Source organism: Panthera tigris, chromosome E1, assembly GCF_018350195.1.
Source record: "Panthera tigris isolate Pti1 chromosome E1, P.tigris_Pti1_mat1.1, whole genome shotgun sequence".
Classification (NCBI taxonomy): Eukaryota; Metazoa; Chordata; class Mammalia; order Carnivora; family Felidae; genus Panthera; species Panthera tigris.
The window spans coordinates 10,598,260-10,621,642 of NC_056673.1; the positions used below are offsets into that span (position 1 = coordinate 10,598,260).

General features: G+C 54.9%; 2 protein-coding genes and 1 long non-coding RNA gene across 3 annotated transcripts in view; 1 reads left to right on the forward strand and 2 right to left on the reverse strand.

Annotated features, from left to right (window-relative positions):
* The first annotated feature begins 642 nt into the window (after window positions 1-642).
* LOC102953686 lies at window positions 643-5,818 on the forward strand. The gene is made up of 3 exons (XR_006210953.1): window positions 643-3,336; window positions 3,435-3,561; window positions 5,424-5,818. It is a non-coding gene; the product is annotated as an uncharacterized LOC102953686 (long non-coding RNA).
* Window positions 5,819-8,575: 2,757 nt separating this feature from the next.
* RNF112 (ring finger protein 112) lies at window positions 8,576-14,483 on the reverse strand. Its single transcript, XM_042965402.1, has 14 exons — window positions 14,413-14,483; window positions 14,177-14,217; window positions 13,139-13,424; window positions 12,741-12,947; window positions 12,524-12,652; window positions 12,175-12,279; window positions 11,689-11,739; window positions 11,324-11,380; window positions 11,169-11,243; window positions 10,911-11,028; window positions 10,585-10,751; window positions 10,440-10,493; window positions 10,233-10,307; window positions 8,576-10,118 (listed from the first exon to the last, which is right to left on the reverse strand). Exons 1-14 carry the CDS (start codon window positions 14,464-14,466, stop codon window positions 9,648-9,650), a joined length of 1,890 nt encoding a protein of 629 aa, XP_042821336.1. The 5' UTR covers window positions 14,467-14,483; the 3' UTR covers window positions 8,576-9,647.
* A 92-nt stretch (window positions 14,484-14,575) lies between these two features.
* Window positions 14,576-23,383, reverse strand: part of MAPK7 (mitogen-activated protein kinase 7) — a 29,702-nt gene continuing 20,894 nt past the window's right edge. Inside the window, exon 7 of the transcript XR_006210952.1 lies at window positions 14,576-14,631. The gene's annotated coding sequence lies outside the window, so the exon portion shown is untranslated. The remainder of the gene's footprint in view (window positions 14,632-23,383) is intronic.

A 23,383-nucleotide genomic window follows, 5' to 3' on the forward strand; every position in this document is an offset into this window, starting at 1 on the left:
CTTTTTAAAAATCGGTAGGCGTGGGGCGCCTCAGTGGCTCAGTCAGTTAAGTGGCGAGCTCTTGATTTCAGCTTAAGTCATGATCTCGGGGTCGTGGGATCGAGCCCTGTGTAGGGCTCTGCACTGAGTGTGGACTCTGCTTGAGATTCTTTCTCTATTCCCCCCACCCCCTGCTTCACTTGTGTATTCCCTCTCTCTCTCTCTCTCTCTCTCTCTCAAATATAAATAAATAAATAAATATCAGTAGGCCTGACTCAAAAAGGGGAAAAATCCTGTCACAGGCTACGATGTGGATGCACCTTAAAGATGTTATGCTAAATGAAATAAGCAAATCACAAGAGGACAAATATTGCATGATTCCAATCATATGAGGTCCCCAGAGTACTCAGACTCATAGAGACAGAAAGTAGAGTGGTGGCCGCCAGGGCTGGGGGGGGGGGGGGGGGGGGGAGGGACATTATTTTTTAAGGGAGACAGGGTTTCAGCTTTGCAAGTTTGGAGTCTGGCAGTGATGGTCACACAGTAATGTGAATGTAGTTAACACATTGACTAGCACACTGAACGGCACACTTAGAAAACAGTTACGATGGTAAATTTTGTGTTATATATATTTTACCAGTATTTAACTTTTTTTCAGAAAAAAATCAATAGGCATGGAAAGAAGCGGGAAGATATTACCCATAATCAAGGGGAAATCTATCAGGAGAAGCAGATCGCTAAGTGGCAGAGATGAGGCAATTAATGGACAAAGACACAGAAACAGTTATAAATATCCTCTGTGTACTCAAGAATGCAGAGGATCGGGAGTGAAAAAGAAGATACTTTAAAAAGAAAGACTAGATGGGATTTACAGCAGAGTGGATATTAGAGAGTAAAGATCAGAGAAGGCAAATACAGAGACGGGAGAAAAGAACTTCAAGGACTTGTCGGACAATAGCAGATGGTCCAGCGTTCATGTCATTGAAGTCCCAGAATGAGAAGAGGCAGGAAAAAGTTCAAAGAATAATGTCCTGAAATATTCTGAATTTGACAGAAGCCAACAGATCGAGGTTCAGTGAACCTGAAGCACAAGGAAACATAAAGAAAACCACACCGAGGCACGTCCGATTAATAATTACTTTAAATGTAAATGGCCTAAAGACTGCAAACAAAAGGCAGGTATTATCAGACCGGGTAAAAAAGCAAGACCCGAAATATGCCCTCCATAAGAACCACGCTTTAAATATAAAGACACGGCTGGTTAAAAGTGCAAGAATGAAAGAGATATACCAGCCAAGCACTCCATAATACACACATGAAGCAGCTGTATCAGTATCAGACAGAGAAGACCGCAAAAGGACTATTAGCGGGGTGATAGGGAAACATTTCATAATATGCTGCATTCAGGGGAGGACAGGACATTCCTGAACATGCACGCACTTAAATAACAGGACTTCGAAACGCACGAGGCAGAAACTGATAGAATTGCCAGGGGAAGTAGACCACCATTTATGCACATCCTATTTGGAATGTATTTATAAATAATCCACCATTATAGTTAGAAATGTTCACATCCCTCTCTCAGTAGTTGATAACTGTAGATAAAATCGGTAGGGACACAGAAGGTTTAGCAATGCTGTAAACAATGTTGACCTAATTACCATTTTTTAAAAGACTCCACCCAAAAGCAAGAGTTCTCAACGGTTCCTCTTTCTCTGTGGTTCCCTCCCTGGCTGAGGAACAGCATTCTTACTCTCTCCTGATTCCCGAGTAAATCCGCAGGGGACATGCTTGCTGTGCACGTGAGAACCTACCGTATTCTGTGCTCCAATGGAGTGTTTGTGGACCTCCCTGGACAAAAGGCTGACCCGGCGACCCTGTGCCTCCTGAAAGAAAGGGGGAATCGCGGAGTGGCAGTCTCAGACCATGCTGGAAAAGCACCCAGCTGAGACAGATCCATGCAGCACTCTGGGGCTTTGGGATTTAGTATCCTGGTTTAACTGGGGATATAGAACTGATAAAAATACCTTACCGAAAAGGTAAGCCAGGGCCATGTGGAAAACCAGATCCTTCGTCAAGGGCTCAGCTGGAGAAAATCAAACACGTTATTGAAAAAGATCAGAAAACAAGCCATCATTTTTTCAAAGGGACACTCACTCTGTCATATTCCCATACCTCCAGCAAGGAGGGAAGGTGACCTTGAGATAGAGAGTTGGCCCCTGTAGGGCTTTGTACCAGATCTGAGAGAGGTGAATGAGTTTGTCGTTTCATTAAGCTCCGTGGTCCCCCTGCAACTTTTCTGACTTTGATTCTGTCGCCTACAGTTTTTCTCTACATTCTGCTGTGTTGTTTTTTTTTTTTTTCTTTCTTCTGTTCCTCTAGCTAATGAGTTCCAATTCCCATTTGCTTTTACCTTTGAAGGAGTCCAGTGTTTAGAGCAAAGTGTTCCTCAGGATTTGGGGGACTCCTACTGTTTTGTCTAGCCCGTTTAGGGAAATCTGTCTCGCCGAGTGATCTATAATTATTCGGTATGGGGATGATTTGCTGGTAGCTTCAGAAACTGAAGTGTAACGCAGAAGTGATACTTTGGCTTCTCGCCATTCCTCACCTGGCGGGGACATACGGCCTCACTAGACAAACTGCAATATTGCCAAACTGGGGTCACGTATTTAGGGAATTTGTCGTGGAAGTCCACAAAGTGTTAGAATGCCGGAGTTAGCCAATTTCTCGGATGAAATAGCCAACAACAACAACGAAGCAACAATTTGGGGGACAAGTGACATATTCTCCACGGTAGATTCCAGCTTTTTCAAGAGCGGGCAAATCCTCTGCTAGACCAACCGACGGATAATACTCTAGACCCTTGTGTCGGATCCCTAGAATCCGCAGGAAGCTTTTGAACCATTGAAATTGGTCACGGTCTCTCCCCACGCTGTGAGGATTCCAAATTTTGAAAAAGCTTTCCACGTGATTTACCATGGAAACCAAGACACTGACTGCCGGCAGAATTGAGCTCTGAAGCTGGCATTTGACTCTAGACCGATAGCATTATTTCTCAGTTCTTCTGGATGCCTCCACGCTGTGGTGGTAGCAGCCACACTTACGCAAAGAGCTCAAGCCTTTCTTTGGATCGTTTGACTTCTGTGTATGTCCTGGACCGTCTTTTAAGTGCAGAAGCGCTGCAGGTGCACGATCAGACCAGTAATGTGTCATCAACAAAATCATCTGAGTCAAACATCTGAGAGGAATTTTAAAGGCACTAGACTCTTACCAATGACGACCAAACAGGTGACCTTATCCAAAATGTATCAGAGACGTGCTGTCTGTCGGTAGAATTCTTTTCGGGCCACTGCCAAGGTGAGCACAGGAGACACTTGGTGGCAGTTCAATTCCATAGAATTGACACCTGTGGAAAGTAAGAGATCTTTGTCTCGTTGTGTCTGCGGGATTTGCAGGTGACCTGACATCCGCTGTCATTCGGGAGGCGTGCAAATCATGCTGGGATCTGCCCTGTCCCCTCAGCCCTGCAGACAAGTGGAGTGGATGAATCCAACACTGCAAACTTCATTTAGAAGTCTATAGGTGAGGGGATGCCTGGGTGGCTCAGTCGGTCGAGCGTTTGACTCTTGCTTTTGGCTCAGGTCATGATCTCACGGTTGGTGGGATTGAGCCCCGCATCAGGCTCTGCTCTCTTTCTGCCCCTCCCCTGTTCGTGCTCTCCCGCTCTCTCTCTCTCTCTAAAAATAAATAAACATTTAAAAAAAAAAGATGTCTATAGGTGAAAATGGCCTATAGCACCCCCTCAGAAAGTATGGTGTCTCTCCCTTTGAACTTATGAACTTCAGTTTGATAGGCTGATGAATTGGGGTCTGTGCCCAATTTGGTGAATCCTCTCATAATCATGTTCAATACTTAAAAGGGCTGTGAGACCTAAAATCATAAGGACCTGGAAGGGCCCATTGGAGGACATCGGAGGAGGCCTGCCATCCTCTGCTGGGGGGATTTCATGTACATAAAGGTGTTCCAGAGGAGGGGTGCCTAGGTGGCTTGGTCAGTTGAGTGGCCAACTCTTGATTTTGGCTCAGGACATGATCCCAGGGGCGTGGGATCGAGCCCCACATCGGGCTCTGCGTGGAGCATGGGGCCTGCTTAAGATTCTTTCTCTCCCCTCTGCCCCTCTCCCCACTCACATGCACACTCTCTCTATAATCTAAATAAATAAGCACATAAATAAGTAAATAAGTAAATAAGTAAATAAATAAATAAATAAATAAATGGCATTCTAGAGGAAAGATGCCTGTCACCACACTGGGAGGGACCCTTTTACATGTTTTGATATGGTTATCAAACTGAAAGAAAAATCCAGTTGGATTCAGGCTTCTGATGTGAAGTCAGCATCTCAGGAGGAAAGGACTGGGGTTCCCACAAGGACTTGAAACAAGTTTTCTAGAATCACTGACATTGATTCTGAGCTCAATAGAAAAGAGCTTGCTTTTTTTTTTTTTTTAAGAAAAGAGCTTTTCTAGTGAAATTATTACCATTATCATAATATTTGTTTAATGATTCAATCGAGTAGCATCTAATCTAGCAGATAGGAAGGAGCTCCACAGAGCTGTATGAAACAGAAGACTTTTATAAGCAGAAGGGAGCAGGAACAAGAAAGTTCTACCAGGCAGAAAAGCAAGTTGCTTATTACAAGGTCACTTTCCTTTAGGAGATTACCAAGGGTCTATCAGTAAGGTCTGATTTCTAGAAGAGCCAAAACTCTAAGTTAAGTCTCAGTTTGTTGACATGGGCTTAGCATAAGCAATTCCATTTAGGGCCTGTTGTTTTTAACAAGTAAAACGAAAAGATATTTTTTCCTCCCTTATGTAATCAAATATTTGCTTTAAGTAAATTAAGCATATCGTTGGTACACACATTTAAAGACTCTTCTTCCTCAAGTCCATATTGTACTGAATTTTCTAATTTATCCCAACGTGATTCTGATAATTACTTTGCTTCACATTTCCCCACACAATCGCTGAATATTTCAGTGGCTGCAAAATGCCAAGAGAAACAGAAATGGAGATCATTAGAAATTATGCTATTACAATAAAATAGTAACAAAAGGGTAAATAAAAATAAGGTTGAGTTTCCTTTCCAAAAGGAATGAGATCTTTTCTCCTCCTTTTTCTTAGAACATTTCAGAGAGAAAACTTGTATTTGTAAAGGATTCCTGTGGTGCCTGGCTGACTCCGTTGGAAGAGTGTGTGATTCTTGATCTCAGGGTTGTGGGTTTGAGCCCCGTGTTGGGTGTAGAGATCACTTAAATAAATAAGACTTTTTAAAAAATAATAAAATAAAGATAGAAAGAATTCCTCTGTCCTTTTGATACACATGCAAATCTTATTGGCGGTTAAATAAGCCTCTTATCAGAGTTAAAACCCAGGAATATTTTTCAGCAGGGCCTGGGAGCCATCTCTTTTCAATGTCAACATCAAGGAAGACAATGCCCCATCGCCCTGTCACTGTGGGAATCTAGCTGAGGCATCTCAACTACCTGCTCGTCGTAGAGGTACAAGAATTTTCTTTTCTTTCTTTTTTTTTTTTTTTTCCCAGATAGAGGCCATTAACTCGCACAGATGGCCACTCCAATGACCAGGTGAATGCAGAGTGAACTCTGAAAGCACGTGGAGTGAGCAGGACTGTTGAGTCTCCTCACCCGACAAGTGCTCATACCTGGGAACATGCAAACAGGGGTTGTATCTGCTTGGCTTATAGGGAAGCAGGATGGGGAGGGTGCCTGGCTGGCTCAGTCGGTAGAGCATGTGACCCTCGATTTGTAAGTTCAAGCCCCACATCGTGGTTGTTTGTTTTTTTTTTTTTTTTTAATTAAAAATAAAATCTTTTTTTTAAAAAATGGTGGGATTTCTTTTCTGTCGTAATAATTTTATTTTTTAAATAGCAGGTCACCTGGGACACAGGCCAGGCTGAGCTCATGCTTACTCAAAACCAGAACTATTCCTTTTCGACATTTGCGGGGAGGGTTTTCTGGGCTGGCAGGTTTTATTTTTAGAAATGAAAATACAACAGTGTAAGGGTCTGTCTTCAGTGTTACTGTAGAAGATAGTTTTACCCAATATTTCATCAGGCCATAAAACGGATCCAGCACTGTGTTTCCTTGCTGCCCACCACCCAGCCAGGACTATTTCAGGCCTTCGCCCCATTTCCGGGAGCAAATTTCCATGTTAGTGAGGGTAGGACAGGCTGTGGTGCAGTAATAAGTAAACCCATACATCTCATTCACTTCATGCAAGTAGTGTTTCTTCCTTGCTCAGAGCATGGTTTATCGCAGATCCGGGCAGGTAGGGGGACCCCTGGGCCACGCGATCGAGGGGCTGCTCTAACCACCGCAGGATGGGAAGCATACAAACAACAAATATCTCTTTCCCACAGTCCTGGAGGTAGGGAAAGTCAACATCAGGATGCCAGCAGATCTGGTGTGGTGGCTGGTGAGAGCCCACTTCCTGGTTCCTGGACGGCTGTGTCCTCACATGGGGGGTAGAGACCAGAGATCTCTCCGGGACTCTTTTATAAGGGCACTAATCCCATTCGCGAGGGCTCCACCCGCATGATCCAATCACCTCCCAAATGTCCCACCTCCTAATACCAACGTATGGTGGATTAGGAAGGGGTGGGGGGTGGGGTTCAGTCCACAGTAAGAATTAAGAATGCAGGTTCCTTCGGGTTGTGGTTCCACCATCTCCAACATGAGGACTGGCCTCAGAAACTGGAGCCGCAAGCCAAATCACCAGATCTCCAACCCTGAGAATCACCTGAGAATCTTCGAGTCAGTGACCTTCAACAGGTCACAGAGGAGAAACCAGCCAGACGTCAGCACCCTGCTGGGACCTTGACCACAGAGTCGTGTGGGCTCTTGTGAATTCCAGAACCGACCTTGAAAGTCCAGGAAGCCCCCTAATTGGGTTTGGGACCCAACAGCCTGGCCGAGGAGCCTGGAGAGACTTGTGCGGTGAGGGCTCACCTAAGCAAGGAACCTGGCATCAGAAAACATTGGGTTCAAGTCTTGGCTTACGTCTGACTAGTCATGTGTCCGGGCTTCTGTAGAAATGGACACTCCACATGCGGCATGAGATGGTGTGGAGACTTAAGGAAGCTGCTGTTTGGGAGGATGCTTTGAACTACAGGGCACAAGACAAATGCTGTACCACTTAATGCGACTCATCTTGCTTATGCAGAGCATTTCCACTAGCTTCCGTTCAAAGTAGATCACGGCAACTCCTTGCAGCGCTATTGGGTGGGATTCTCGCTAGACGAAACCTTCCCTCAGGGTCTCCTCGGAGGCTTCCCCCATCCAAGTTCTAAGCCTCCCAGCCCCAAAGTCCGGGAGGTTGTGTAGCTCACGGGTTCACCACATGATGATGGCAGGGCCCCACAGACGCTTCTAGGAAGCTTTTCTGGGCACACACCAAAGTCTGGACCCTATCCCCACCTCTGCCCCAGTCTCCAAAAGTTAGGATCACCCTCGGCCCTCCGTCTTCGCCCCTCCTCTCCCCAACTCTGGCTTTGGGATTTCTTGGCATCATTATTTTGCCCCCAGCTTGCTAACTGAAGCTTCTACTGTGAAGCCACTTGTCCCACACCAAGTCCCTCCGTCTCAGTCCCCGCAACACTGCTTCCCAGAGCTGAACCAGAGTGGGAGGAAATCACCTAAGAAGAGCACCTGGATTTCAGGACAGCTGACCTTAAAAACTCTGCGGCGCCTGGGTGGCTCAGTCGGTTAAGCGTTCGACTTCAGCTCAGGTCATGATCTCGCGGTTCGCGAGTTGGAGCCCCACATCGGGCTCTCTGTGGGGACAACTGGAGCCTGGAGCCTGCTTTGGATTCTGTGTCTCCCTCTCTCTCTGCCCCTCCCCTGCTCATGCTCTGTCTCTCAATAATAAATGAACATTAAAACAACAACAACAACTCTTCTGATGGATGTGGGGGAACACCAGCTGGGGAATCGGAGTTTGGAGCTGCCCTACTCTGCCACCAGCCAGCTGGGGGGCATTAACTGAGACGTCCCTTCTCTGGGTTTGCATCTGTAAAAGGCAGGGCTTGGACACGGTGACCTCTGCTGAAATTCTGAGGTGGGGAGCTGAGGCAGGGAGGAGACACAGCATGGGAATGCCTGGTTGGCTGACCCCCCCACCCCCCCGGCCCCTGACCAGAGGTAGGCCTGGGGTCCTCCTCCCTCTAGTTCTTATGAAGCAAAGACTCCTCACCTACACCTCCAACTCTCTCCTTCTGCCAGGACAGATGCCCGGTGACAATCTATTCCCAGGGCCATCTGAGGCAGGAGAGACCAGAAGAGCAGGACCCCAAGTCTTAGTGGAAGGTGGCTGTGCCCTTGGCCTTTGGCCTGAGCAACCCCCAAGTGGGGTGTTGGACACTCAGGTCCCAGATCTCCTGAATTTCAGTCTTGGTCTCCCTGTCCACAGGTCCCCACCATGGAATGCCTTGGTTTACCTCCCCCGCCCCTGTGCCCCAAAGCCCTTTGGGGGCTGAATTCGAGTATTGTTTCAATAATTTACTGGGAAATTGACACTCAAGCACACACAGTTTATTTTTCATATAAGGCGCCCATGAATACTTTACAGCTTAATAGCCTAGAAGTCTTCCAGCAGGACTTTTCTGTCCCATGGAAGGGCGCTGGGCCCTCTGGGTTCCTGTGGGGGGTTGCACCCAGGTCTCCTGCAGACATGGGCTCCAGAAAAAGGGCGTGTTCGTGTTCGGGATGGAATGTGTTCTTCCCTTTGCTGTCCCTTGCAGGACTTTCATAGACTCACGAGGGCTGTCCGATTTAGCTCAGAATGCAATTACTGGCATTTTTCTTTGGCATCTAACCCATTGCTGGGACAGCATTCCAGAAAGAACTTGGGCACTCTGCTGTCTGAGCTTGCTCAACAAAGGACACACCCATGAGGGAAGATCTACAGGGACCCCCATTCAAAGTGCATATGTGGACTCCCTGGGGCTGCGGAGGGTCAGGGAGGCCACCATTATCCTCCTGGGGGCAGCTCTGGGAAAAGTCATCAGAGCAAAGTGTCTCCACTCTGGGGATTAGGTCGCTGTCCGCCACACTGGACTCTTTGGTTCTGCCCAGTGGCCGCTCCTTCTCTCTCTCCCCCAGCCCCTCATTAGTGCTCCCTGGTCCTGAGCACCAACGTCACCCGACCCCGCGGCTTCTCCCATCTGTGAAGGGACAGATCCTCTCCACCCAAGGGAGACTTCCAGAATGGTGCCTGCTCAGCCTTCCTACAATTCAGGGTCATCAGGAGAATAAGCCAGGACAGGGAGGCCAGTGGAGCCTCACTCTGGGTGGGAAACCCTGGGGTCAAGTTGGTCCGGGAACCACAGGCAGGTTAGCAGTGGTCTGCAACCAGGAATGGGCCCTATCCTCTATCCACTGCCCCCAGACACTGCCTCCTGGCCCCAGGCGGCCTCCCCAGGATCCTGGAGCCACCTGGATTGTCCAGCTCGGCCAGCCACCCGGACACTGGGCATTGGAGCAGGGCGGTCGGGCACGCCGTGCTTCTCCACACCGCCCCCAAGCCCTCCCCTCCGGCACCTCCTGCCCTCCCACCAGGCACCTCTTCCTCCCTTGGGTCTCCTGGGCCCCGTTATTCTTCCTGCAGTAGGGGCTCTCGGTCCCCTTCCTGCACCCTCTCGTCCTCCTCCTTCTCCATGCAGCCCACGGTGGCAGCCAGCCCGGCGCCCACGCCACCCCCGACCACCGCAGCCCCCGTGGCCCCCACCGCCGCGCCGGCCGCCACCATCCCGGCCTCCGCGGCCAGCGCGGCCGCGGCCATGCCGGCGCCCACCACGCCGCCCGCCAGGCCCATGAGCCCGGCGCCCACGGCGCCCCCGACGGCGGCCAGGTGGCCACAGAAGCGCATGGTGTAAGAGTCCATGAAGACCTTGGCCTCGGCCTGCAGCTCGGCCTCCAGGGCCTCCAGGGTCTGCTCTCTGCCCTTGCACAGCAGGGCCGCCCCGTGGCGGGCCAGGATGGCATCTTTCTGGGTGGCGAGGAGGGTCCGCATGGTGTCGGGCAGTACCCGGAGCGCAGAGAATATGCGCTTGGTGGCCACGTCCTGTGGCGGGGAGGAAGGAAGGCGCGCTGACCTTCCGCCCCGGAGCCCTGTCCCGGGGAGGGGGGGGTGGTCCCCGCCGCCCGAGGCGCCGCCCCCCGCTCGAGGCTGGCTCACCTGCTGCCGCACGTACTCCTCAAACTCCTTCTTGGCAGCTTCCACCGTCCTCAGGTCGTGCAGCTGGGCGGCCATCTGTCCACGGCAAAGCCAGGCTGCCTGTCTCCTCGGCCGCCCGCGCCCTCCGCTCCATCCCGGGGCCCACGGCGCCGCCCCCGCCCGGCCCCCCAGACCCTTCCCCGGGGTTGGGGGGGGAGGGGCCCCTACCTCGTCCGGGGAGGCGAACCCGGGCCCCGTCCTCCCCATCCAGCCTGAGAGGTTCTGTAGAGACATCACGGGAGGGGTCAGGGAGGGCGCGGGGCGCGGGGCGGTTTCTCCGGGGCCTGGGGCCTGGGGCTGGGGGCTGGCCCACCTTGATTTCCTGAGCTAACTGCTGCCCGGTGAGCAGGCGTCTGTCTCCCCTGGCCGCGGGGCGGCCCTCGCTCCAGTACCCCTGGCAGCGGCTCTTGGCGTGCTGGGGGGCCGCACTCAGCACATCGGCGACGTAGGCACAGAGGTGGCGGACATCGTCATCTGTGTCTGAAGAAGAGATTCCTCATGCTGAGGACCGGGGGCTGAGCAGGACCGGGCTTTGGGAGGAGAAAGGGTGTCAGAGGCAGGGAGAGGCTCGCTAGGGCAAGGGGGGGGACCACCCAGAGGAGGGCAGGCGGGGGAGGCCTTGCTCCCCGGGACACTCACCGCCTGGGCTTCCGTGGTCTTTGCTGGCCCACCGCCTCTCGGGAGCAGGCAGGAGGTAGCAGCGGGCTCGCCTCCCTCGGAGCAGCTCCTGAACCTTGGGGTATTTGCTGGAGGCTTTCTGAGAGCGCAGAGGGGAGACCTGTGAGCTAGGGGCCACGCTCCTGTTCTTAGCTCCCTGCAGGCGCCCTCCCCAGCTCCCCTCACCTCCTGCCCAGCTCCCCCACCGCCACCTTCATCCCCGCCCTCTGCACCCCTCACCTGGATGACGTCACCCACGCGCCCCAGCCCTGCCTTGTTGGGGTGGGATGAGTCCCGGACTAAGAGATCCAGGTGCTGGAAGAGAAGGGGTCCTGACACCAGCAGCTGTGGGGTGTTAGAGTCTGGGGTGACGTGTCCGGACATGGGTGTCTCACCTGGATCGGCACCATCCCATAATGCCTGCCCATCACCTCGGCCACGTGCACAAACATCTGGGGGTGAGGCACCGAGGGTCATGGCTGGGCCACTGCAAGGACTGTGGCCCCCTCCCCTCTGGGCACACTGGGGAACCCGCGCCCCCCAGCTCCCGGCTCTGGGACTCCCCTGCCTCTCCCAACCAGGCCTCCCACACGTCACCCTCTGCCCTTGACCCCCCCACCCCCCCAGTCCAGCTCCGGGTCTTGCATGAACTCCTCGGCCAGAAATGGAAGGCACCTCTCTGATTGTGGCTGATCCAGTCCCCTGGCCTTACGGTCAGGACAGGGACAGGGTGGCACCCCAAGACCAAATGTCTCCTCACCTCCAGATATTCCAGGTCCGTATCCTTCAGCTCCGGGTCGGTGTTGAGGATCTGGAACCAAGGAGAACAAGATGGAAGAGGGTCTGCAAAGGCAAAGAGATACTGGGAAGACCCCGGGGAGGAAGGAGCTCGCAGGCCGACTGTGAGGCCGGGACCTGGGAGACACCTGCCTGGGAGCCTGCACAGCCTGCAGGGCCTGGACTGGCCTCGAGGGGGTGGAAGGTCCTGCTGACCTTCAGCTGCTCCCAGCGGCTGTTGACTTCCCTTTAGAACAAGCCATGTTCCCACCTTCACTGACCGGGGGCAACCCTCCCTTGCAGGGGCAACCCCAGAGTCTGTGGGGACCCTGGACACGGAAGTCTATGAGATCAGGGTAACCATCCCTAGCACTCCCAGGGCTGGACGGGGCTGAGATGTCCAGTCTGGAGAGATTCCTGAGCTGGAGCCGGGCAGATAGGGCCGATGACCAGGTCACAGCGCCCTCACCTGGTAGGAGCTCAGCATCGTGGTGAGGGCACAGAGCTTGGTCCTGGTTTCCCTGCTCAGCTCCGGGCTCATGGCGTCCCCTGTGTCCACCAGGAACACAGCCACCTGCACGGGGGGTGGGGGTGGGGGCTGAACCACGGGGTCAAGCCCGCCTCGCTCTTCCATGTGCTCCCCCCAACCCTGCCTCTCCCTACCCCGTCTTCCCGTCCCTGTCCCCAAAACCTTCTTTCTCCATTTCCCCTCCCCTTTGTCCCTGCTCTCCCCCACCAACCCCCCACCCTCCACGTTCCCCCTGATACCCACCCCCCCCCCATCCAATCTTCACCTCCTCTGCCCTTGGGCCCCTCACCTTCCTCCCCTCCTTCCCCAGCAGGAAGGGGTGACTCCACATCCATATGCCCCTGGTGAGGCTATTGGCACCCCACCTGAACCCCTGCAGGGACCCTCCTCCTCTCGGCCAGCCGCCCTCCCCTGACTCCTGTGGGGCAGAGAAGAGAGCATCAGGTGGACCCTCCAGCCCCCACGCCCCTCCCAAAGCCGGGCGGGGACCCCTAACCTGCCCTCACCAGGCCCGGCAGGCCCCGGAGCAGGTGGTTGAGGAGGAAGGTCTTCCCTGAGTGCTGCTCCCCCAGGACAGCAAGGAGGCAGACAGGGGTGTCCCTGGCCAGGGGGTGCTTCAGGCAGCGGTTGATGGCCCCCATCCTCAGGATGAGGCCTCCGGAGGCATTGATGCGCACCAGCAGCAGCGGCTCGGCCCTCACGGAGCAGGTCTCCTGGGCCGAAGGGGGGGGGGTGGGGAGAGGGTTCCCTGAGCACCCAGGCAGTGGGAGCCGGGCCCCAAGCGGGGAGCGTGTCCAACCCCAAACTCCGCTCCCCGCCCTGACATGCTAGAATGGAGACGGAGCCACCGTCAGACCCGGGGGCCTCCACGCCCCCTCCCCACGCCGAGGCCGGGACCCTGGACCTGCAGCACAGCGGGCAGAGGCCTCTGCGGCAGGAGCTTCATCTTCTCCCCCAGACTCCGGAGGCCCCTCTTCTGCTTGCAGATCTTCCGGCACTCTGGACAGCAAGGCGGCTCGCAGCCCGGGACGCGGTGTGTGCTGAAGCACCGCGCGCAGAAGTCATGGCCACAGTCCAGCGAGACGGGCTCCCGCAGCCTCTCCAGGCAGATGGAGCAGGCGGGGAGCTCCCGCGGCACTGCGGGCCGGGACCCCAGGCCCAGCTCCAACTTGGGGAACGGCGCGTGAGACCTGGGGGTGCAGAGCAGGCTGTCGGGAGCAGTGTGTGGGGCGCGGGGAGGGCGGGTCAGGAGTTTAGGGGGGCGGGGGGCTCCCAGCGAGGCCACGCCCTGCTCGTTCCTCACTGACTTGCACCCCAGAGCCTGGGACCCCAGGGCGGGAGGCAGCAGAACAGCGGTGACAGCGCTCCCGGCAGGGAGAAGCCTGGATGGAGTCACCGTGTGTCCATGGGCAAGCTCCCGCACTGATCTGGGATCTGGGCCCCGGTTCCCTGACTGTCCGAGACGGGAGGTTAGCGGTCCCTGCCTCACGGGGCCACTGGGGCGATCGCACGAGCTGGTGCATGTGCAGAGCCCTGCCCGGTGCCCGGCACGAATACTCACTGAAAACCGTCTCCCACAGCCTTCTGCTGCAAGGGCTTCCTCAAGGAGTTACTGGCTTCGGCCGGACCCCCCAGGGGTGATACCTGCATATGCTACACTATGGGACCATAAGGAGTGGATGGGAGCCTCCCAGCGGTGGGGCAGATGGCTCCGACTCTTAGAAGATTCCTTCCGCTCTCCCATTCTGAGCTGGATTTGGTCTCCGTGCGGCACCCGCCGGATTTTCTCCGTCCCTCCCTCCACACCCTGGCAGATCCCGCTTCAGGCCCTCCCCTGGCACAGCCCTCTGGAGGGAGGCCGGGTGGCCCCAGGCCTCCGGTTCCCGGACCAGCCGAGCGAGCAGGATCTGGGGCAGTCCGGCCGGGTGGCCCTGCCACTCACCAACTGTTGCGGCTGTTTCCCATGAAGCTCCGTTTTCTCTCCTTGGAGACATAATTGGGGGTGGGGGTGGGGGGGGATAAAACATTATCTAGAAGAGAATCCAGATTTCTGTCTTCCTCCTAGGTCTCAGTGGCCCCCATCCCCCCTCCAAAGACCCATCCCTCCCTGTCCCCGGGTGGCCCTTTCCACCCCCATCCCCCGACCCTGCACCCCAGATCTCAGGACCCAATGCTTGCCTGTTTGCCAAGCCGATGACAGAAGGAAATGATTGACAAGGCGGACCTCGGCATGGGGGGCTGGGAGCGGGGAGAGGTCTGGAAGCTGAGAGCCGAGGCCCCGAGACACTGTCAGCTGCAGTGAGGATGGCTCTCCTCCTAAGGGCTGGCCGAACAGTGGCAGGTGGACGGTGGGTGGGGGATGGTCTCCCCAGAGGAGCCGGCAGCGACTCGTCAGAGCTGGAAAATAGATGTGACAGTCGGGAAAGAGGAGGCTGCCTCTGGACTCACCCCAGGGGGAGGAGACAGGACTGCGGGAACCAGGGCTCCGGAGGAGGGAGGGACAGAGCCGGGCTCAGAATCCCTGGCAGAGGCTGGGATGCAGGCGAGCCGAGGTGGTGAGTCGCCATGGTGACGGAAGGGAAAGATAAGGACAGGGAGGGGGAGGAGGGATGGAGAGAGAGAAGCCATATGGGCGCGTGGCAGAGATGGAACTGTGGGCAGGCACTGCCCCTACTGGCCCAGCCAGGGTTCTTCCCAGGCCACTGAACAGGGTGTGCCAAAGGGGAGGTGTGGGAGATGAGATATCGCACCCCCGGAGAGTGACGCGGAGCCTCCCTTGGGTCCCTGGAGGGACAGTTTCCTGAGCAGCCAGTTCTGTGTGGGGCCCCGGGATGCCAGCATATTGCGTGTGGTCCGGCGCATCCCCTCCTGCCCCGGGCATCTCACTGGTGCCAACGGTGAAAAGCGGCAGCTTTCCTGGCCCCCTGACTTCTCTGACACTGGCTGTGTGTTCCCTGGCATCTTCCCTTCCATGAAGCTTTCACGTGTGACTTCTGCTTCAAACGTGTGACTCTCACCTCTAGCCCCTCGCATCTACTCCCCGGTGCACGGCCAGCAGAATCTGCCTGAACACAGCCGGGTCCCATGCTGCTCCAGCACCGGCCATGGCTCCCTACAACATCAGATCAAAATCCAAACCACCTGGCCTGCGTCTGCGGGCCTGAAACTTCCTCTCCAGCCTCCGCCCTCTGTCACCCTTCTCTGCCTCTGCACCTCTGCACCTTGCCTGCGGCGGGGCTCCCCCTCATCCCTCCTGAGAGACCCTCGCAGGTCCAGCTCAGATGCCATCCCCTCCTGGAGCTTCCCCGCCTCCCCCTTCCCAACTGGGCGTGATCTTGCCATCAGGTAGCTCATGGTCAGGCTCCTGATTGTGACGGTTTCCGAGGGGCCCAAGTCCTGGAATCAGACTTCCCATCTGACCCGTATGAGCCAGGGGCCCTGGGCGCTTTCCTTCACTCCTCTAAGCTCTGAGGTCACAAGTATGTGCAGAAAGCCACTTGCCCAGAGGAAGTTATTCTTAAGCCCTGGGAGCTTGGTGCAGAGGGGAGGGGGCGAGGGGGGGGAGGGGTGACGGATTCACCAGAAGTCCACTGGAGACCATCCCCAGCAGGTGGGGCTAGATATGGCTCGCTCCTGTCTTTCCCACCAGGATGGAGAAGCTCAGCTGGCGGACCCGAACCCACTGTGGGCCGGCAGCAAAGCCCCACGATGTTTGTTGGGTGAACGAACGGACAGATGGATGGAATAATGAACGAGTCTGTCTCCGGGGCCTGAAATTCAACTCCATCCGCCCCGCCCCAGCCTGAGCCTCGGCTTCCCTCCCCAGCCCCGCATCCCTGTCCGGGGTCCCCCTCCCTAGATGCAAACAGCTCTCTCTGGCTGTGGCCCAGGCAAGAGTCTGTCACTCCTTGCCTTCTCCCACAGCTTCTTCCTCCTGCACCATGTCTCTAGTAGACTTCTGGGTTGCTCCTGCCCTGGGAAGCCTGTGAAGGTCTCTGCTGCAGCTGCTCCTGGGAGAGCCCAGAGACCCTGATCACTGAGCAGGATGTGCTGTGTACTGACTCCCCCCAACGTGTCCCCGAGGCCTGGCAGGTGAGTGAGGGGTCCACTCACCCACCCGTCCATCCACCCACCAATTCACTGTCCGTCCCTCCAGCCATCCATTATACATGCACTGATTAGCTACCCGTTTATTATCCACTTACTTATCCACCCACCCAGTCAGGCATCCACTCCTTCATTATCCTTTATTAATTCACCCACGTATACACAACTCACGTCCTGTATTCTTTCGTCCATCCATTCCCTGGATACTCATCCATGCGCCTTTGTGAGCACGCGCACGTGTATGCTTTCCTCCATCCACTTACCCACTCGCCCATCCACTCGTGCACCTACCTGCCCTCCATCCAGCCACCCCCACCCACCTGCCCCATCCATTCACTCCCCCACTCCCCTTCCCCCACCCACCCATCCACTCGTGCAACCACCTGCCCCCCCTCCTCCCCAGCCATCCATCCATCCTTTCAGCCATCACTCCACTTTATGTCTGTCCATCCAATCATCCATTCTCGCACTTATCCATCCACATGGCAAACATGGATTAAGCACTATATACCAGGCATCATGCTGGCCCCAGGCGTAGGCTAGTGAACCTTCATGGTGCTTCCAGTCTAGTGGTGGGGAGGCAGAAAAATCATTAGACAAGTCCTGGGTGATCTGACGAGGGTGAGGCAGGGGTGAGGCAGGAGTGAGGCAGGAGGACCAAACAAAGGCACCTCACGCAGATCTGGACATCTGGAAGGCATCCTCCACAAGGCAATGCCCAAGCTAAGCCTGAATGACAAACACGAGCTGGCCAGCAAAGCTGTGGGAGCGGGAAGACATTTCTGGCAGGGACACCAGTACTCGCAAAGACCCCGAGGTGTGAGATAAAGAGCCTAGTTTGTGTAGCTTACGAAGCGACGAGAGGCAAGGGGAACAGGGGCCAAGGCCCACAGGGGCACGTAAGCCCCCAACCCTTTGCCATCATCCCTCGTGTCCCGCCCCGCAGTGCTCTCTTGCGGGGCTCAGGAGCCCACTATCTTGTCAAGCCAACAGCCCCTGGGCTGTCAGGTGTGGTGAGCTGGGTGCGGCGGGTGCTGCAGAAGCCCCAGCTGCCCTGGTGCCCATGCCAGCACAGCTGCCTTCATGCCCTGGCCCTCGCCCTGGCCCCCGAGGTGCTCCCCACGCCCTGTGGGCCCGGTGGTCGCCCTCACTCTCACCGTGGCCTTTGCCAAGGTGCCTCCGTGCCGGGCCCCCTTGTGCAAGCCTCAGAGCCCCGGCCCACACAGCTGGGCCCAGGGGTCAGGCCTCCTTCAGCTGAAGGAGAGCAGTGGAACGAGAACCAGACCGGAGACAACGGAGCTGGAAGAAGGCGCCAGCTCCCGCAGCACCTGCCATATTGGCCGGCATCTTTGAGTTTTGAGTAAAGAGCAAGATAAGGCCGAGCATGTGTGGGATTCCTGCTTTTGTGGAGACAAAACAAAGTAGCCACTAAGCGGACGCCCCCCCCCCCCCCCCCCCGCCGGCAGTATCCGTCAGTCCTCTTTCATCACAGGTGCCCCGGGCTTGCCCTGAGACACCCCCTTGGATTGAAAGGCCAATTCCAGGCTGCAGCCCAGATGCCTGAAACCCTGATGACACGGGGGAGGCTGCGGCCAGCTCAGTCGGGAGGCCACATGTTCCCACTCCACAGATGGCCGTGCTTATAAGTGGTGCCTAGTTTCAACATCTGTGTTCAGAGCTGGGGTCCCAGGGGGACAGTTAGCAAAGAGCGATATCAAGGCCAGTCCCAGAACTCTACGGATGGGCAGGAGACAGTTCAGATGCTAGAGGGGCCAGGCCCAAGTGTGGCTGCTCATGACCCCGACCCGTAAACCTGGCTGCACCTCCCTGCTGTGTGCCAGCGTATGAGACTTCCCGTCAGAAGCTGGAGGAAAGTCTGAGCTCCCCCCGCCTCCTTTTCGAAGCCCCCATCGTCAGTTTGATCCCAGGCTTCCTGAAATAATCTTCATAATAAAAAAAATATCCAACATTTACTTAGCAGTATAGGATTCGTATGTTGCCACACGAACCGCCTCAGTGGATTCCCACAACACGGTTATTATTAGCCCCATTTTTTGGATGGGGAAACTGACGTTCAGAAAGCTGAAGAGACTTCCCGTGCCAGGCCTGGCAGGGGGAACCAGGCTCCCTGACTCCCAGGCCTGTGTCGCCCCTTCGAATGCTCACCCAGTCCCGTGGGCTTTACCACGTCCAGAGGGTCTCTCAACATCTCACCTCCACGTTTTTACCCCTGCCACTCCCCTGCCTGGGACACCCTCACCATTCTCACCCGGGTCCAGGTTGGCTCCCACTTCCTGCAGGGAACTTTCCCCAGCCTTCTCTCTCCTGCCCTTTGCTTCTCGGTCAGAAGATGCCTCCTCTGTACCAAGCAAGCATGGAGCCCGATGCTGGAGCTACAGGTAACAAACAGGGTCCCTGCCCCGCGGCGCTCGAAGACTAGGCTCAAACAAGGAGGCAGGCAGCTTGACCCTCAGCGTGGTCAGTGCTGGTACACAAGCCCAGGGACCTGTGGGCCCCCAGGGGAAGCCCCTGTCCCAGACTTGGGGGCCGCTGAGGCTCAGCGCTGTAGGATGAGTGGGAGTTAACCCCGCGAAAGATACCGGGGGGGGGGGGGGGATTCCAGGCCACGTGCAAAAAAGGCCAGTGCAGGTATGGCACCGCAAGGGGGCTAGTCAGAGCAGAGGCAGGGTGGGGGGACCCAGAGCGCAGTCCACAGGGCACAGGTTGTAGGGAGCCAGGTAGAGTCTCTCGCTGCGTGACAGTGGGAACCATAAATGATATTAAGCAGGTGGCATGTGATCAGATCCGTGTCCCTGAACCATTACTTCGCCTGAATGGACCGGAGCAGACCACTTGTGGTTCTGGACAGCTACCTCTCTTTAGGCACCTTTGAGTATATTTAACTAGTCTCCCACAAGTCCTCTAGTGACAGACATCAAGGGCATCACTAACGTTTTGCTGTCACACGCGGTGCTGTAGCGAACGTTCCTGCTCTGACGCGCTTCCCACCCGGATGATGTGATCTAAGGACGTCCTTACCGACACAGCGCTTCATCACACGCTTTGATCTTTGCCAACTGCAGCCACACAGGTTAAAAGACGCTTCTTGCGGTCTACTGGGCTTTCCCAGTTTGCTCCAGAGTTTTGAGGTCATCTATCTGTCTTGTGGCCAAAAACAGGGTTGTTGTTGTTGTTGTTGTTTTTGTCCTTTTAAAGGGGAAGCTTTAAAGCATCCTAAATACCCAGCTATAAATAAGTAGTTGATGAAGTAACGAGACATAACTCAGAGACTTAGGCAAAGCTGGTGTTGATTGCTGAGTCCATTTCCGTTTAGAACCCAAGCTGTTGGGGCATCTGGGGGGCTCAATCTGTTAGGCATTGGACACTTGGTTTCCCCTCAGGTCATGATCCCAAGCGGGCTCTGTGCCGATACGGGGCTCGACAGCCGAAGTCAAGAGTTGGGACGCTTAACCGACTGAGCCACCCAGGTGCCCCTTTTTGTTTGTTTGTTGTTTGGAATTTTGGGGGCAGGGCTGGTTTCTTCTGAGGCCTCTCTGCTTGACCTATAGATGGCTGCCTTCTCCCTGGGTTCTCACGTGGCTTTCCCTGTGTCTGTGTCCCAGTCTCCTCTTCTTATATGGGCACAAATTATTGGATTAGGGCTCACCCCAGTGAATTTTACCTTAATTACCTATTTAAAGGCTCACCCCGGGGGCGCCTGGGTGGTTCAGTCGGTTGAGTGACCAACTTCGGCTCAGGTTATGATCTCATGGTTTGTGAGTTCGAGCCCCGCGTCAGGCTCTGTGCTGACAGCTCAGAGCCTGGAACCTGCTTCTGATTCTGTGTCTCTCTCTCTCTCTCTGCCCCTCCCCCACTCATGCTCTGTCTCTCTCTGTCTCCGAAATAAATAAACATTTAAAAAAAATTTTTTAAAGGCTCACCCCAATTAATTTTACCTCAATTACCTATTTAAAGACTCTGTCTCCAAATAGAATCACATTCGGAGACACTGGGGGTTACGACTTCAACATGTGAATTTTGAGGGAACACCATTCAGCTCATAACAGGCCCCAAGTGGATAACTGTGAAAAGTAAGGGTGATGATTCATTTTCAGAAATGCCAAATAAAAGCTGTGCTGTCTAGTTAACATTAAGTTTACAACCTATTGGAAATATGTACAACCCCCCCAACCAACAACGGGGTCCCAAACCCTTAGACACTTCACTTCCTGGTTCTACTTCCCTCTCCATTTCGCAGGCTTTGCAATGAGCACGCACCAAAGAACTGAAGTCTCTGCGTCACCCCAGGAATGAACATTTGTTGCAATCAGACTACTTTTTGTCTTACATGGGCATAGGTGACTTCCGGGTAAGGCTGTAAGCTCTGTAGTGCTCAGCCAATGAGGAACCAGGGGAGGGACTCACCTCTGTAGTGCTCAGCCAATGAGGAGTCAGGGGAGGGCCTTGCACGCTAGGAGATAAATTGCCTGCAGTAACTGCCCCAAGTGTGCCTGTCCATGAGACACCTGCTCTTGCAAGAACGCTGAGTAAAGCCTTGCTTCACTGCGCTCCGAGTGTCGGTGTCCCTCCTCTGATTGGGTCGGTGGCCTTATTTCTCACAACTAGCATGTGAATGTGGACAGAGTGAGGAAAGAAGCTTGGAGGGGCTGGCAGGAGCCAGAAAGGTCCTGGCTATCAGGCTAAGAAAACTAGACTCTGTCCCCTAAAAATAAAACCTGGAACCAAAAGGGCAGAGTTTTCAGCAGAGCATCTGGGCCCTCGCCCTGGCAGCTGGTGTGGAAGATCAGAAGGGGAGAGAAGCTGGGGGCCAGTCTGGGGGGTCGGGAGGAGGGGCAAGAGGCACCTGGAGACGGGAGCCACCTCTTGTTAACCCTCACGACCCCTGACGTGAGAATGGACCCTTCCCCCATTTTACAGAAGAGGAAACTGAGGCTTGGAGGGGTTAAGTGACTTCCTCAACACTCACATCAGTTTCTTCACTGATGCTTCAGCAGCTGAAACAGTCAGGCCTAAGGTGGCCTAACAGACATTTGCTGAGTGTAATGAAAAAGTGGAGAAGCCAAGATTCAACTATCAAGAGATAGGAAGGTCTGTGGCAAAGGCAGGGTCAAGCAGGATGTACAGGTTGGGGAGCATTAACTGACTTGGGGGACAGCAGGAGAGGAAGAAGGAGGTGATAGTGGTGACATCAGAAGATGCCACAAGCACCCTTCTGGAGGTTCACACTGGCTGGCAGGGGGCCTTGGCTGCGGGCAGCCAACCCACCCTCGTGCATCATCTCCCCCCCGGATCAGATTGGAGACTTGGCTCCAGACCCCTTCGCTCCCCTGCTCCACCCCCTTTCCGACTCCCATGCCGCCTACCCAGGTCTGGAGCATCCAGGCGGCCAGCCAAGAAGCTGGGAGTCGCAGCCAGCTGGCCCCTGAGGAGCAAACTTCCCATCACAGATTCTGCCCAGTTGGACCCAGGTTCCCCCGTGCCTCGCAGCTGGACATAAGCAGTCAGACTGAACAGAGCCAGGGGCTGGCTGCGGTCCAGACCTCTGCGTATAGACCTCCCCGGCCAGCTGGCCTACACCTTCCTTCAGCGGGACCAGACCGGCAAGGTTGTGGGGGGCACTGGATAGCACCCAGGCTTTGGCATCAAACAGGCCTCAGTTCAAATACTGGTTCCACCCAGCTCCCCAGGCCAAGTAACTCCTCTCACTCGAGCTCAGTTTCCCGGCAGTAAAACTGAAGGTAATAATTGCTCCTGTGCAGGGTTATTGCAGACAGCCTAACGTGCAGTTGGCGCCCGATAAATGCTAGCTCTTAAAGAGCCTTGGAGGCAAGCCTGGTGGCTCACCCCACTGTGCCCACGTGTCCCCAGCTCCATCCATCCCCGCCTTCTGACAGTGAGTCTGGCGGCAAAAGGGCAGGAACCCCCCACCCTGATCAGATGACCCAGTGTGCAGCATCCTAACGATGTCCCAGTGCCAGAGCAGAGGGACCCGGTCAGCTGAGAGGCCTGAGCAGCCTTGGGAGCCAGACGCAGGGCCGAGGCCACAGGCCACTCCCGCCCCACCCACGGTGGCCCCTGGGAACGGATGACCGGCCTGAGAAGTCCACTCCTTCCCCTGCCCTTCACCAACCCACCCTCCACCCAGCCAGCCGGGGTTTTTTAAAGACTGTGAATCAACATGAGTCCTTCCCAGGACCAGGGAAGGGAGCCTGCCGGGCTGTCGGGTATGCTTCAACTGGGTGGTGGTGAGCGGGTGTACCTGTCTGTGAAGACGGGTCTGCCGCACTGCATGGACGTTACACCTCGTTATAATTCGGTTTAAGGGACTTGCGCTTTGCAGAAGATGGAGAAGATACGCTTCTTCCTCTTCCTGTGCAAGATATGAGACACTGTGGACATTAGAGACGGTTAAAGAGCAAAAATTCAACCAAGTAGTCTTAAATATCTAATTGGCTCTATTCACCATCCCCCCCTAAGAAACAGAAGGGGACTCCAAGGAGTTGCACAAAATGGAAGGCTTTTATGGGCCAGTAATGGGTGGGACAGGATGTTATTTAGCAAAAGAAAAGACTGTTTCAGGCAAGGTCACCTTCCCTTAGGGGAAGGCAGGGGGATGGTATCATGCAGATTACCTCACTGGTGCTGACCAGAAAAATTCCAGATTGATTGGTTTAAAATTCTACTCATGGGAGAGGCTGAAACTGCAATTACGTTCGGTGTTAAGTCTTGATGGAGCTTAATATAGTGACTCCATTCTGGCTCTGTGGTGCTTTTTTTGTTTGTTTTTTTAGAAAGAGAGACTCAGCATGAAAGTGGGGGAGAGGGGCAGAGGGAGAGAGAGACAATCTCCAGCAGGCTCCACACTCAGCGCAGAGCCTGATGTGAGGCTCAGTCCCATGACTGCGAGAAGTGAGAGGATTCATCTTCTGAAATACCAAATAAAAGCTGCGCTGTCTAGTTAACAATAAGTTTACGACCTGTTGGAAATATGTACAACCGCATCCCCCTCCCCCGCACTTGG

Excerpts from the sequence above, each read along its gene's own strand:
- RNF112 (XM_042965402.1), bottom strand. The coding sequence starts at position 14,466 with ATGCCGAGGTCCGCCTTGTCAATCATTTCCTTCTGTCATCGGCTTGGC. Across the intron at positions 14,218-14,412 it reads GTCATCGGCTTGGCAAACAG|GAGAGAAAACGGAGCTTCAT; the intron begins GCAAGCATTGGG and ends TATGTCTCCAAG. Across the intron at positions 12,280-12,523 it reads TGGGGAAGGAGGGGAGGAAG|GTGGCTGTGTTCCTGGTGGA; the intron begins GTGAGGGGCCCA and ends CCCCCCGTGCAG.